Genomic DNA, 14,408 nt, shown 5'->3' with positions numbered 1-14,408 from the left:
ATCCTGTGAACTACAGGACCTCCTGTCCTGTACATTTTTTGCAGAATGCAGTATTAAAATTGGGAAAAATGTGCTGCTATATCAAACACAAAATATTGTTTTCCCCCCGAGATCAATGAAAAACAATTGTCCTTATATTAATTAGGATCGCGGAAATACCCTAGTCATATTTATAGAGATATATGGGCAACACAAATAGTAACCCAATCAGAATGCAATAATATAAAAAAGCAGCCAATGAAATCACGCTGCCATTGCCAAGCAGCGAGATTTTCTTGTCAACTATTTTATGCATTCCCTGAAAATCGGCATTTCTAATGTGACTTCTTTTTTTTTTAAACACATTATAAGACGATTTTAAGGCTCACTGGCTTGTCCCCTACTGCTAAAACCCTTTCAATTTGAAGATTTTGTATCTCGATTGTCATGTCCGCTGCGTCAGTTTCCTGCATTTCTTTTTTCCCCGGTTCATTACGCATGCGCCGGAAACACATGTTGTAAACAATAACATGAGTTTCCTCTGTTTTTATGATGGGGCCACATGGGTTTGTTACAATTTGCCGAGTTTACTATCCATACGGACCCCAACAAAACCACGTGGTTTTTTAGGGGTTCGTATGGATAGTGGTTTTTTCGGGGTTCGTATGGATAGTAAACCCGGCAAATTGTAACAAACCCCTGTGATGGGGCCGTGCCTGGTCAAAAACGGAAGGCCGATGATGAAAGTACAGGATGAATCCATGAACTCAAATAAAATACTAGATTATGCCAAAGAGGAATAAATTAAGATAAAGTCTTAAAAATGAAGTTTTATTCAATGTGATTAAACATGCAAAAGAAAAGTGTAGTACGAGATAGTAGTTTTGGTTACTTCATTTATCATAGTCAAAGCACTCAGAATGCAGGATTTTGCATCTAATTTTTCAAAAATTTTATGGGGGGGGGGGGGATGCCCCTATACCCCCTAGCAAGTTTCACAGGTGATAATAAGTAGGTCCTGTAACAGCAATGAAGGTCCAGTAAAAAATATTTGTTACTGGACCTCCTGACCTGTTAAAACAATTTAATTTTGGCTGGGTCTAAATGTAAACTAGTTCATTAAAACATTTATTCAGCGTGTTGGTCATGAGCAAAGCAAGGTTCATAATCATGAACATAATATTTGCCTTCTATATAATATTTCGTGTAAAAAATGCATCCTAAGATGATCTTTAATTGAAGCTTCCCATTTTATTATAAGCTTTGATAGATAACTAAACCAACTCTTCCTCAATTTTCATCACTACTTTTTACCTTGGTTTTCTATTAAATGTCCACAGCACACGCAGTGCTTTGATTTTTAAAAGAGTTATGCCTTTTGGAAACATTATTTATATGGAAAATTGCATTGTTAGCGCTCTCATTTGTACAATTCTTGCCAGATTTTAATGAAACTTATGTCATAGGTTTATATCAGCAATATCTTGGATGAGTTCAAAAATCAGTGCCGATCAATTATTTTTAAAAGAGTTATGCCCTTGGAAACGTTAATTATATGAAAAATTGCAATTGTTACTGCTCTCATGTGTACAATTCTTGCCAGGATTTTATGAAACTTATATCATTGGTTTATATCAGCAATATCTTTGACAAGTTCGAAAATCTGTGCCGGTCAATTATTTTTAAAAGAGTTATGCCCCATGGAAATATTAATTATAATGGAAATCGCATTACATTTGCTCTGAAGCCTTCATTTCTCTTAGATATTTATAAAAAGTTTTAAACGAACAAAAAAAATAATGTTTTTTTAGTTGTTGCCCTTGTACGTTGGATAGATAAAATATGTGCAGGGCGAGGGACTTTGGAACTCTGTTCTTTTATAAATTTACAATTGAATACATATTATTTCCCTTGTTGGGAAGTATACTTGTATAAATACTGGTTAGCTGCAGTGCAGAGCAATGGTGAAAAGGAAGATATAAAACAATGTGTTACTTTAATTTATAATAATTTCCAGCTTTGTAAACGATTTTGATTACAAGAATATTGGATAGCAATAGACTTTAATAATTTATATATTTATATAGACAAATTGATATCTTTAAATCAACAGGGATTAAAAACCATCAATTGTTGACTCTTCATTCATCTTTGTTGTAGCAAAGCATTTCTACTTTTTGACAAAGGGATGACAAAAGAAATGAGTTTTCTGGCCCCTGAAATTGAAAAAATAATGATATTCTTCAATACATTAAAGCATGTCATAATGTAACTTTCTTCTGACAAATGATAAGGATGAACAAATATGGACACTTTAGTACAGAAAGGTCAGCTTTGCATGTCACTATGTGCACAGTTTATGCACAGTATTTTTTTTTCCACTAACATTCCATAGGTATTGACATTGATGCAATGGATGTCCATTATAAGATGTTTTCTATCCAATATCAATGTCATTTACCTGAGAGCAATTAGAATTATACTTGTATCTTTTCAAGCTCATTTGTATCCTATTTCTATCAAACAAAATACCATGTCATTAGTATTCCAGTAGAAGTGGAAAATATCAAAATATAAGTATAGCTATTACTTCAATGTCATATTTAAAGGTCATTTGATTGCCTTATTGAAAAATTGAAAAATAGCCTTTCATTTAAATTTAATGTGCACTTGAAAGGTGTGCTTATTAAAAGTCAAATCATTTTAACCACAAAATTGATGATAAATGAGAAAATTACGTTTCTGTTTCAGATGCGCTGGCTCCTGACAGATATCATTGTTTACATGCTGCTGGTGTTCACACTGTCGCTCTGCCGTGGATAGAAGAATACTATCAACAATATTTCCTTTCTGAAGGTATTTTAAGGTCAATTGAATAGAGAATGGAAACGGGGGATGTGTCAAAAAGACAACAACCCGACCAAAGAGTAGAAAATAGCCCAAGGCCACCAATGTATAAAATTCACTTTAAAAAAAAAATTTATTTATCCCTTATTGTTCTCGTTTATAGTTAGGTAGCAAAACAAAGTAGATATTGAGTTTGAATTGAAATTTATGTTTCATCTATTTGTATCATTTCTAAAAGAAGGTATATATAAAGCATTGATTTTGATTTGCCCATGAAGTTGGATATTTTGCATTTAAATCTGTGTCTGAATTTTGCATATCATTATCACAATTTTCATGAACAACTTAGGTTCAATGTTGTGTCAACATTACTATACTTTTAGTAACAGTTGGGTCACATTGACCTACATTTCACACTTTCCTATCTTGAGTTACCTTTTAAGTTCATTATATTGTATTTGTCCCTCTATATATTTTACAGAAGGGACTAAGTTGACCTACACAAAGCCTGAGATTTGTTGTCAATTTGTTTTTGAATACTTAAGATTATATCATGATAATAAATATGCACTGTGGTATTCCAAATCAGAATTCCTTCAAAGTATGCCGTAGGGGGGTACGCAGATTTTTTAAAACTTGAATGAATATATTAAATTTTAAGCAGATGTTATATAATATTTCATTGTAGAGGATGCTGATGTTCCTGAGAATTTAGAATGTACTGTAGAACATCTAGTGTGTACAAAGCCTCTCCCATCTAGGTTTGTTAATTGTCTATATCATATATATGATACATGACTTTTCAATATGAAATATATGATCTTGGCTTCATTAAATGTTCATGAGATTTTGTAGTTTCAACAAATTGTACAAACAAGCCTAAGTGAAGTTTGTATTATATTGAACACTTAAATCAATTATTAAGCTATACCCACAATTCCACAAAATAAGTTCCCAACAAGTAATAAAGAATCGTTTGAACGTTGCTTTGTAGTCCATACAAACATCGATCCCATACCTAAACAGAATAAAAAGAGATGTGAGAGTTTTATAAATAAGACAACAACCAAATAAAATACTGAAAAATATGTCAAAGGAAACGTTTTTATGCCCACTTGTTATAGCAGTTGGGGCCCTGAAAAGTCTGTCTCCACATACACTCTTTCAACAACAGTATAAGATTCTGTTTCAGGCTTATAGTAGTGTGAAATGAAATTGTAACATCACCACAAAACATCAAGATATCAAAAATATAATTTGGTAAACAATTCTGTGACCTTGATATCTTGCTTCAGTGATCATGTATAAGGCCAAATAAAAGTATATGTGATGTTCCAGTTACCCGACCGATCCTAGTTTGAACCCCCTGACCCTAGAACTTTTTTTTCCATCTCTGAAAAAATAATTTTCAAATGATCCCATTTTGTGGAATATGAATTTCAATAATTAAATTCACAGACGTCTGTCATCTGAATTTCCATTAGAATTATCCACTACGGCTAAAATGCAACAAATTCTTAACAGAATGCACCAAAATTAACTAAAAACGTAACATATCTGTTTATTTTACAACCAAACATCTAGAAAATGGCAAACTTCCGGTAGGGACATGTATAATACCGGAATCCGACTCTGTGAACACACAAGTTTTTTCAGGATTTTGACAATCCTTCCCCCCCCCAAAAAAAAATTGCCGACCTACCGACCCTAACTGGATCCACACATATACTTTTATTTTGCCTAAGGTTTAAGGTAATTTAATGAGATGACAACTTTAATTTTAACACAAGATACAACAGAATGACCTATTCTAAAATTGAGTCATAAAGATGGTATGACCTGGATTTCATGCTTCAGTAATTATTTTTGAAGTATGAATAGAAAGAGATGAAGAAGATGTGGCATCTCTGATACTTTCTCAAAGAATATGTCAGCATACTAGGTGCCAATGATACAGGTCAAAGTCATGATTAGATTTTAATTTCATGTCTCTGTAATCAAAATTATTCATGCTTTTGATGTACAAAGATGTGTGATAGGGCAGCATGTCTTTTAGATGCATGATTTTGGTATTAATGCATATGAAAGAAAAAGATATGGAATGTGGGGAATAAATCAATGACACAGCTATTCAACAACACAAGATTTGTTATTTCCATGTTTTACCATAGATCTGTTACCATGAATAATAATAATTTGAATTGGATATTTTGGAGACTGATAATTTGCATTTTTTTTTATTGCAGTCCCCCAGCACCAGTTATTGGATTAGCTGTTGTAAAGGAGTGGCAGACAGGATCAGCTCTGTTAACACTGACCAGTGATATAGAGTTTATCTCACTTCCACTTAGGTAAGGTCACCCTATGGAACCACAAAGTATAGATTTATTTCCCAGTTTCTCTGTCTTAATGATATGACTCCTCTGGCAAGGGTTTTCCATTTGGTAGTGAATGATGTTATAGTACACAGTTACATCCCATTCAAATGGGTATGTTAAATCTGTTGATTAATTTAGAGATTTAATATTTGCATGTTTAATTGCCCTTAAAACAACTCTTGAGGGTTTAATAGATGGCCTGTTGCAAGGTATATTTTTATATTTTATTCAAAATAACCTCATTTTCTAGTGGATGTAAAAAAATATTAGGAGTTAATTAATCTTTTCAATTCCCTCTTTATGGATATAAACAAAGAAACTTGAAATTATATCTCCATTTGGAAAAGGATAACCTGTCATTGTATGATTGTAAAATATCTAAAAATTGCCATGTTTTTATTATTGCAAAAAATGTGTCAGGATAGTTCTTGCAAAAATAGAATTATTGGTAGTTTTGATAGTGGTATTTTCTATGCACCATTTCCTGAAATTGAAATGATTAATTTTGCATTGTTTGTCCATTGTTAAAAAATGGCAATGATGAATGCATGCTGAGGTTTCTGAATCTACAGTTAATGATATTCTATTCACAGGTCCAGAATAGTAACATATACCACATCTAGTTTGCAAACACCAACAGGGACAATCAGATCACCATTACGTAAATTACCCAGAGAGCCATTTGATCAATATATAGCCAAAGTGTTACAAAAGAATTTCACTAATCCTTTGTTAAAGTAAGTTGTCACAACATTTTGTTACCTTTCATAAATTAGTTAATATAAAAATAAGAAGATATGGTATGTTTGCTAATGACACAACTGTTCACCAGAGACCAAATGACGTAGAAAGTAAGTAATCATAGTTCACTGTACGGCCTTCAACAATGAGCAAAAACAACACTGCATAGGAAGCTATAAAAGGCATCAAAATGACAAATGTAAAACAATTCAAACGACAAAAACAAACTACCTGATTCATGTACACAACAATAAACGAATATGATTTACAGCAACAAACATCAACCATTGAATTACAGGCTCCTGACTTGGGGACAGGCACACACAGAGAGTGGCGTTGTTAAACATGTTTGTGGGTGCCAAATCCTCCCTTATAAACCTGGGACAGTGGTGTAACAGCACAACACAAGAACAAACTAGAAAAATCAGTTGCAAAGGGCTCAACTCATCATATAGATACAAAGCAAAAACAACTAACAAAAGACACAAAGTGAAGATCTGAGAGTTCTCACAGTTACTGAAAGTTAGTTAAAAGCCAATAACAACTAATAAAAAGATCATGTATCTAAGACTTAAATATCTATCAGTACACATCCAATATCCAATTGATTTATTGTAAAAATGTCATTAACAGTCAGAGAAATCTATGACCTTGTACAATGTCATAATACAAGTATTGACAGATTGTAGGACAGAAAACCTGCAAAAAAAAATTGGTAAAATTTATAAATTGAGTCATTACACAGGAGCTTCACATTTTAAATGTTTCAAAAAAGGATACCTTAAACTTGCATCATTTTTTAGTCCTGAAAAATATAGGTAAATAGATACATCTAATTTTCTACATAAATGCAATCAACATGAAAAATAGAACTATACAATTCTGGTCTATTATAGAGATGAATTTTAATGATATTTTATTCTAGATCAGGCAAAAAAACTGAGATGACACAACAGGAATGTTATCAGCTGTTGAGTCGTACAACACAGGTGTTTAGAGAGGAATATCTACAGAAACAAGATCTAGCTCAACAAGCTATACAGAAAAGGTAGGGTCCCATATCATGACCCTGTAGAAACACAGGTGTTTAGAGATGAATAACTTTATTATAGCTATTTACATCATCTTACCAAATATGGAGTTGTTTCTCTGCTGACCTCATACTTTTCCAATCCAAAATATACTTTAAAATTTATTTCAACCAGGAAAATCAAGATAATTTACGAAATATACAAATTTTCCCATGGTCTGTTGTTTTGGTAACTGGTCAAATGTAAAATTTGTTTTTCTTTTCTTAGCAACTTTTAACTTAGTATTGATAGGGCAAATTTAAGATCATGTATTGGAAGTTGGGAACTTATTAATTTGCATTAATCTTTGGGCAAAAGAAGAATCCTATTGCCCTCTCTCCTTTATCCATTGATGTCTACGTGTACAGAAAATGTATTAAGAATTTTAAGATTATTTTACAATTAATGCTTTTATGAATAATGGATATTTTGAGATTATATCTATACAGGTTTATTTTAAAAATTGACAGTCAATATAGTTATGATAATAATGGTGTGTATTGTATTGACTGTGACATAGTAGCCTTGTTTGAGGGCATATTGCAGTCCCTTCTGGTCATGTATTAAGTAACTTCAATCATGGCTAGTATTTTTGCAAAAGCAATGCAAAACACTGCATTAATAAAAAATATTTTCAAGTAGTATGTCCTGTCTGCGATCTTAAAAGATATTCGGCAGTAGGATCAAAGTGAAAATGTACAAATTATCAGTAATAGAAATACGTCGAATTTGATTTGCATTTTGATATAACTTGAATAACTTTATCGATAATTATAAAAATACCAGCATTGGTTTTTTTTTTCTAGTGTCTATAATTCTTTATATTTGTATAATGTTTTATAATTGTGTTAAATTTTGTATCTCAAATATATAAGAACAAAAATATGAAAATTAGAAATTAACTTGCAATACATTTGAATGTTTAAAAAATAATTCCAGAGCTGATTTGATTGACCTTTAAATGGTGATATAAAGTCATATAAAAGTTTATCATAAGAAGTAATTCTAGTTCCCATGAAATATCTTGACCGATCAGTTATAGGAATGCAGTCTTAACGACAGATTTAACACCTTATCAATAGTATTGGTTGACAATATTGGATATAAACGGACACTTACTGTCAATTAATCAATCATAAACTGACCATTATGGCCTGATTGCACCCACAGTTGTAACAAAAATAGGACAGTGTCCACGTCTGTGGCCAGAAGACTCTTTACAATAACATTAATGTCTGTTTGTTACATTTTGGAAAATCATTAAGTTACATTGTTACTTATCCGATATATATAAACAAACAAATCTCCACTTTAGATCTATTTATCTGACATGTCTGAATTGTTTGCACACTCAAAATATATATATATACTATTCTATAAAATTGCATAGAGTGTATATACATGCATGTTCAGAAAAAATACAGCTTATATAACATTCAAAAAGGAGCTTTTTTTTAAGATTTGCAAAAGCAAGAAGAAATATATATATAAAGATAAGGAAATGTCTAATGATTGCCAATAAAGACAACTATCCAACAGAGACCAAATGACATAGATTTAAGCAACTACAGGTCAATGTACAACCCTTTACAATGAGCAAAAACATACCATATAAATCAGCTGTAAAAAGCACTGACATGACAAAATATGAAACAATTCAAACAAAGAAAACCGATGATTGTTCAGGGTCAAAGTTTGAAAGAGAATGAAAATAGGAATAATTTAATTTTACTTCTGACTAATAGGACTTTGAAAAAAATTAATGCTAATTAAAAGAAAATATGTTAATAGTGTTTTTTTAATCTCTCGCCTCTTTTGACACATAGATTATGATGATGTTCATCATTGTATTATATTATGCAATAATGTGAACCTGATTTAACTAGTCTCCTCCTCCTAGAAATCTCAGACTGTTTTATGAGGGTGAAAAATAACATGACAATCATTCCAATAAATGACCAAAGTTTGATTGACAGGTGTTAGGGGAGGGGCCATCTTTAATTTGACATGTTAAATTCTATAGATGTACTTAATTGATTTGGAATAAATTAATTGGTCAATGACCAAAGTTTGATTGACAGGTGTTAGGGGAGGGGCCATGTATAATTGACATGTCATATTCTATACATGTACTTTATTGATTTGGACAGTTGTTTAATTGATTCATAGGGTTAAGGGAGGGGCCATGTATAAGTGACATGTTATATTCTATACATGTATTTAATTGATTTGGACGGCTGTTTAATTGATTCATAGGGTTATTAAGTATTATTAATTCATGGAATGTATATGTAGTATGATTTGTGTCCTTAGATGGAAGGTTGGTAAAGTAATAAGATATTTTAGGTTGACTGTGACAAGTTGTGTGGTCATGCAATAACATGTTTCAAGAAATACATGTAAGAGTTCTTTTATATAGCAAACCTGCCAATTTTAAGAAGTTAAGTTAGACAAACAAATGTGTGCGTGTAATACATTTCAAAAAGAAGAAATGCCAGTGATATCAGTAATCTTTTCATTACAAAAACAATTTGAACAAAAAAGGAAAAACATTACAAAAAAAACTTTTTACAAGTGGGAATATTATAAACCAGGAGCATGGGCAGTGAGCATCATAAATGAAGCTATCTCACACAGCAATTGTTTACAGAAGGAAATAGGAAAATTATATTAAATTTTATATTTGATGCCTTTGAAAATATGATTATCTAACAAATGAAACATATTTTTAGGTTATTTTGGTTTTTCACATCATCAAAGCTTGACAGGGCTTGTTTTTTGAACTTTCTCATAGATTATTTTTGTCCTAGTTGTAGGACCATGGACAATTTTTCCTTGGAAATCCACAATAAAGCTGAGAAAACTTTTAACCCTTTGACCTTACAAAATGCATATCGCTAGGGACGACATATATGTCCCTTGTCAACAGACCAAGGTATGAGTCCCCCATAAGAAGATGACAAAGAAATTTTTCCAAACACACATCAGAATAATTACAAACTTGTTTGAACATACTCCATAGCATATATTTTAGGTCCCCTCAGATTTAAATTAATAACCATAAAATAACTTAAAAGGGTTAAGGCAATACCTAGTGTAAACTAAGATAAAGGATTCATATTAACAAATTTGAGAGACCTTTTATATATATTTTAATCTGCACTTTATTATCTCTAAATTTAAATGATTTGTTTTCTATTCTAGAGTAAGGATATTAACAAACCTTAAAGAGAAACAGTCAGATGATTTAGATTATTTGTCGCAGTTAAAGGCAGATATGCATGAACAAGCAGGAGAACTAGGTGTCAAGTGTGATGAGTGTCAAGAAAAAAATGACGAAATTCTTAAAAGGTTAGAGGGAAATATACATTAGCATATGTAAAAAAAAATGTATAGTTTACTTCTCTTATCGGAATAAGATATTTTATTATAAATTAAAGAAATATACCCAAGTGTTGTTATCAACTGTTAAATAGTCCACAATTTTATACGTTGAAAATAAGTCCAGGGTTTTTTAATTTGTTGGTTTACTTATCTTTTATGTAAACATTCTGGTCTGTCATGTCTGTATGTCGAAAAAAATGTTTTTACAAGACATAAATATGTATAGAATTATTGTGTACTTCTGCTTTTTACAATATTTGTGTTTTCCTTTTTTGTAATCATTCTTTACAATTTAGTGCCAAACAATTTTTCTCGTGTGTTTTAAACATACAATGCATTTTATCAAATTTAAATATATTTCAGAGAGAATGAATTTGGCGGAGTAGGCGGAAATAAAAAAATAGGAAATTTCAATTTTGATTTTTTTCTGAAAAAATCTGGTTTGCGGATCTGTAAACCAACAAATAGAAATCATTTATATAAAAGAAATAATGCTAAGTTGTATGTCAAAATGTTTGTCTAGTCTATGTCAAAAGTCACAGAATCAATACTTAGACAGGCTGCTGTCAGTATTGTTGACTTCAACACTTATTCAATTTTGTGAAAGGGTAAAGTAGGTAAGAAATATATGTGTTAACAGTTATTTAACACCTGTGGTGATACCCACACCAGCCACTACTGACACTGTATCATACAAAAAGGGGGCCTCGGTGGCCAAGTGGTCTAAGTAGTCACTACTGTAATCACTAGCCAGTCAACACTGAGGTGGTGAGTTCGAACCCCGCTCGTGCAGGTGCACTCGACTCCAATCTTAATTGACTAGGATTGTCAGTTTTCCTATCGAAGGTCAGTGGTTTTCTCTGGGCACTCCGGCTTCCTCCACCAATAAAAACTGGCCGCCATGATATAGCCCAAAAGCGGTGCTTAAAAGTGGCGTTAAAACACCCAAAAAAAATCAAATCATACCTGTAATAAATTACATGACTTGTAATTCACATCAAATAAATATGTAAATAAAATATATTTATGATTTAATATTTTCTCAGAATCATATTTTTGTGTCACTTTTAGTTATTCAATTCTGTAACTTACTACTCTGTATTTGAAAATATATTTCTCCTTAAAAATCAGGTATCTGAAATCTTATTATATTGCAAACACATGTCTTTATTCCTGGCACAAATTTTACTCTAAGGATGAATAAAATAGTGTTCTTCTACAAATTCTGAATAATACATGCTCCTGTTTTAGATTATTTTTATCAGTGGTCAGTGGTTGGAAAAAAATGGTTACAGAAAAAAGTTTTATTCCCAGTCATCAGACTTTCTAATCTCTAAAAGCGGGGATACTAATAAGAAGTTTATTTTTTAAACATATTAATTACCGGTAATATTGATAAATTGTGCAATAAATCTCTTAAATTTTAAAATGAAATCATGGCTTGTCCTTTAATGGATTCTCTTGTGACAATATCCATCATGTCCATGGCTTTCACAGATGAAAATCTATAGTAGCATACATTACCCATACGATCACTGATAATACTAATCAGTCATGACTGTGTCAAAAAGATATCAGTCATGGCTGTCTGAAGTTCCTTGAGAAATAAATAGATATAAGATATGACATTGACTGTTATACTGCTGCATTTATTTGTTCAGATGAAAGTTAATAAAAAAAACCAGATATATAAGGAGAACTTTCTTTTAACAGAATAGAAAGCATAATGAGAAAGTTACAAGCTAGACTTCCAGTTCTGTCTGAGGCTGAGAGGAGTATGAAGAGAGAATTGGAAACCATGCATGATAAATTAGAGAGTTATAAAAATAATTTACAACAGGTATGGCTTACATAAAGTTAACAGTAGGTATTTTATGGCTTTCATATAAAGTTAACAGTAGGTATATGAGAAATAGGCTAATTATTGGTAAATTTGAAAGCATTAAGGGGAATTAAGCATGCTAAGTAATTATCTGTGAGCTAAATGCAATATTTTCTGATGATTTTATTTTTTTTTCATTTTAAGGAAATTTTAAATTTGCATTTACTTGGCAAAAACCTTTTGTGAGCATGCTCTTTGGATGAACTGGATTAAAATGGATTAATGTTTCATGTCCAAATTTAATCATTTTGAAAACATGAATGTAATATAAAAAGGAAATTTGTTTTGTGCTATGCAGAGCTGGATTTTTAAATTGCTTTCTCTTCTCAAAGGATAAAGGTCCAGAGGAGGATACCACACATGGACACATTTTTTTATTGGTACCTGATAAGTCTCTGTTGCTACTTGTAAATGTTGGTTATTTGGCAGGAAAATCTCATAATTGATACAGACTTGATGGTTTATGTCTTAGAATTTTGTTGACATTACTGGGAATATATTCCAGTTGCAAATTTTTTTTATACTTATTTCTGGTAGGATAAACAAATCAAATACCAGGAATTATTTATAATAATTTATTTAATAGAAGAAATATAAGCCATAAGGAAAGTTGAATTTCAACAGAAGTAATTTAGTGAATACACCTTATCGCTATTTAGTTCAATACGGGGGGAAAACAGTCGCTTAGACAACTTCCTGTTTTGGTCAAGTGTTGCAAAACAAAGGTCATCAGTAACAAGCTGAGGGAGGGAAAAGTGTAGAAAGGAAACATTTTCAAACTTTAACAGATTTTGATCAACTTTCTTAAAACACAAATTAAATCATAAAAATGCTTTGTTTGAAGTGTTTATAATAGTTAAAACGTGTCTCTTTGAAAAGTTTTATGCATACTACATTGTTTAAACAGGGCCCCAGATACCTTCAACTGGATGAAAAAGTTGTGTTATTTCAGAACTTCTCCAGATTGGAATGAATAGTAATAAGGTGTATGAAAGAAGACTCAATCACAATACATGTCTTTCATCTTATTGTTGCTTTCTTTTAGCTTGAAATAAAACAGAAATATCAAAAGAGACAGATTGATAACCAGAGGAATAATGCTGTGTCCAGTCCTGTGTTAAAAGATACTCAGCTCAAACAGATTAAAGACACCATGAGAAAAGAGTAGGTGTTAAAAAAACTCTTTAGTCATCCTAAATTATGCTGAAATTTTGATACATAAATGAGTCTTAACTGTACAAAGGATACCTTTTTTTTTTTTTGGTTAGGGATCATAGATTTATTCTTACGAGGAAGCTCCGAGCATGCTCGGAGGATGCTCGGGGCTTTTTAAGTGGGCTCTTCTCAGCAGTTAATGTGACAATAATTATAATGATCCATTAAGATGTCAATCAAATCTACACCACTTCTATGATAAGGAAAGTAGAGCATTATAGAGGAAGCTCCATTAACACCTGTGTAAACATCTGGTCTATTCAAATACATTTTGCATGAAATTTTACAAAACTATAAAATAGATTAGAAATTCTTCAACAGTGCTGTGTAATGCTTGGAAAGAAAACTCAAGTCTCCACAAAAAGTAAAAGTCTTTAAATATTTTCTTATTATATTTAATAATCATTCCTTTTTTTATAATAAAAGAATTCTCAAATTTTATAATTAGATGATATGATTTAAATATAGTTTATATTATATAATATGCTACATAAAAGTTATCAAGACACAAACAACAGTCAGGTGGCGATACTAAAAGTTATCTTTTTTAGTCACTTTTATAAGTATTTTTCGTTTTTAAAAATTATTTAATAACTCAATAGTTATTTTAAATGTCAAATAAAGCATGGACTAAATGTAGTTTTTAAGAATTTTTATATCATTTCATTAAATAAAATTAAGTATTTATCCAATTTGAGATGAGTATAGAGAGGTTACTTTAAAAAATAATGACAAAAATATTACTTTAATAAATTATTTTATACAACTTCAAAAAACTAAGTACTTACAATTATTTAAGGAATATATGTAATTGCTTTTGATTAAGATTCAAATTGTAAATAACTTCAAGTCTAAATTAAATATCTAGTTATAACTGTCTATCTCTAAGATTTTAAGGGGAAATTATATTTT

At 31.1% G+C, this 14,408-nt stretch overlaps 2 protein-coding genes across 2 annotated transcripts in view; both read left to right on the top strand.

Annotated features, from left to right (window-relative positions):
* LOC127710750 (glycosyltransferase 1 domain-containing protein 1-like) overlaps window positions 1-14,408 on the top strand; it is an 801,321-nt gene that overhangs the window by 333,083 nt on the left and 453,830 nt on the right. The window lies entirely within an intron of this gene.
* LOC127710747 (nucleoporin 88-like) overlaps window positions 1-14,408 on the top strand; it is a 45,298-nt gene that overhangs the window by 25,303 nt on the left and 5,587 nt on the right. Inside the window, exons 7-14 of the mRNA XM_052216707.1 lie at window positions 2,731-2,835; window positions 3,515-3,587; window positions 5,073-5,177; window positions 5,798-5,941; window positions 6,871-6,993; window positions 10,220-10,366; window positions 12,113-12,239; window positions 13,327-13,445. Coding sequence (XP_052072667.1) covers window positions 2,731-2,835; window positions 3,515-3,587; window positions 5,073-5,177; window positions 5,798-5,941; window positions 6,871-6,993; window positions 10,220-10,366; window positions 12,113-12,239; window positions 13,327-13,445 — 943 coding nt within the window. The remainder of the gene's footprint in view (window positions 1-2,730; window positions 2,836-3,514; window positions 3,588-5,072; window positions 5,178-5,797; window positions 5,942-6,870; window positions 6,994-10,219; window positions 10,367-12,112; window positions 12,240-13,326; window positions 13,446-14,408) is intronic.

The sequence above is a fragment of the Mytilus californianus genome, unplaced genomic scaffold (genome assembly GCF_021869535.1).
Source record: "Mytilus californianus isolate M0D057914Y unplaced genomic scaffold, xbMytCali1.0.p SCAF_8, whole genome shotgun sequence".
NCBI classification, from domain to species: Eukaryota; Metazoa; Mollusca; class Bivalvia; order Mytilida; family Mytilidae; genus Mytilus; species Mytilus californianus.
Note: the sequence above shows the minus strand (reverse complement) of the source record. Positions and strands in the feature narration are given on the sequence as shown.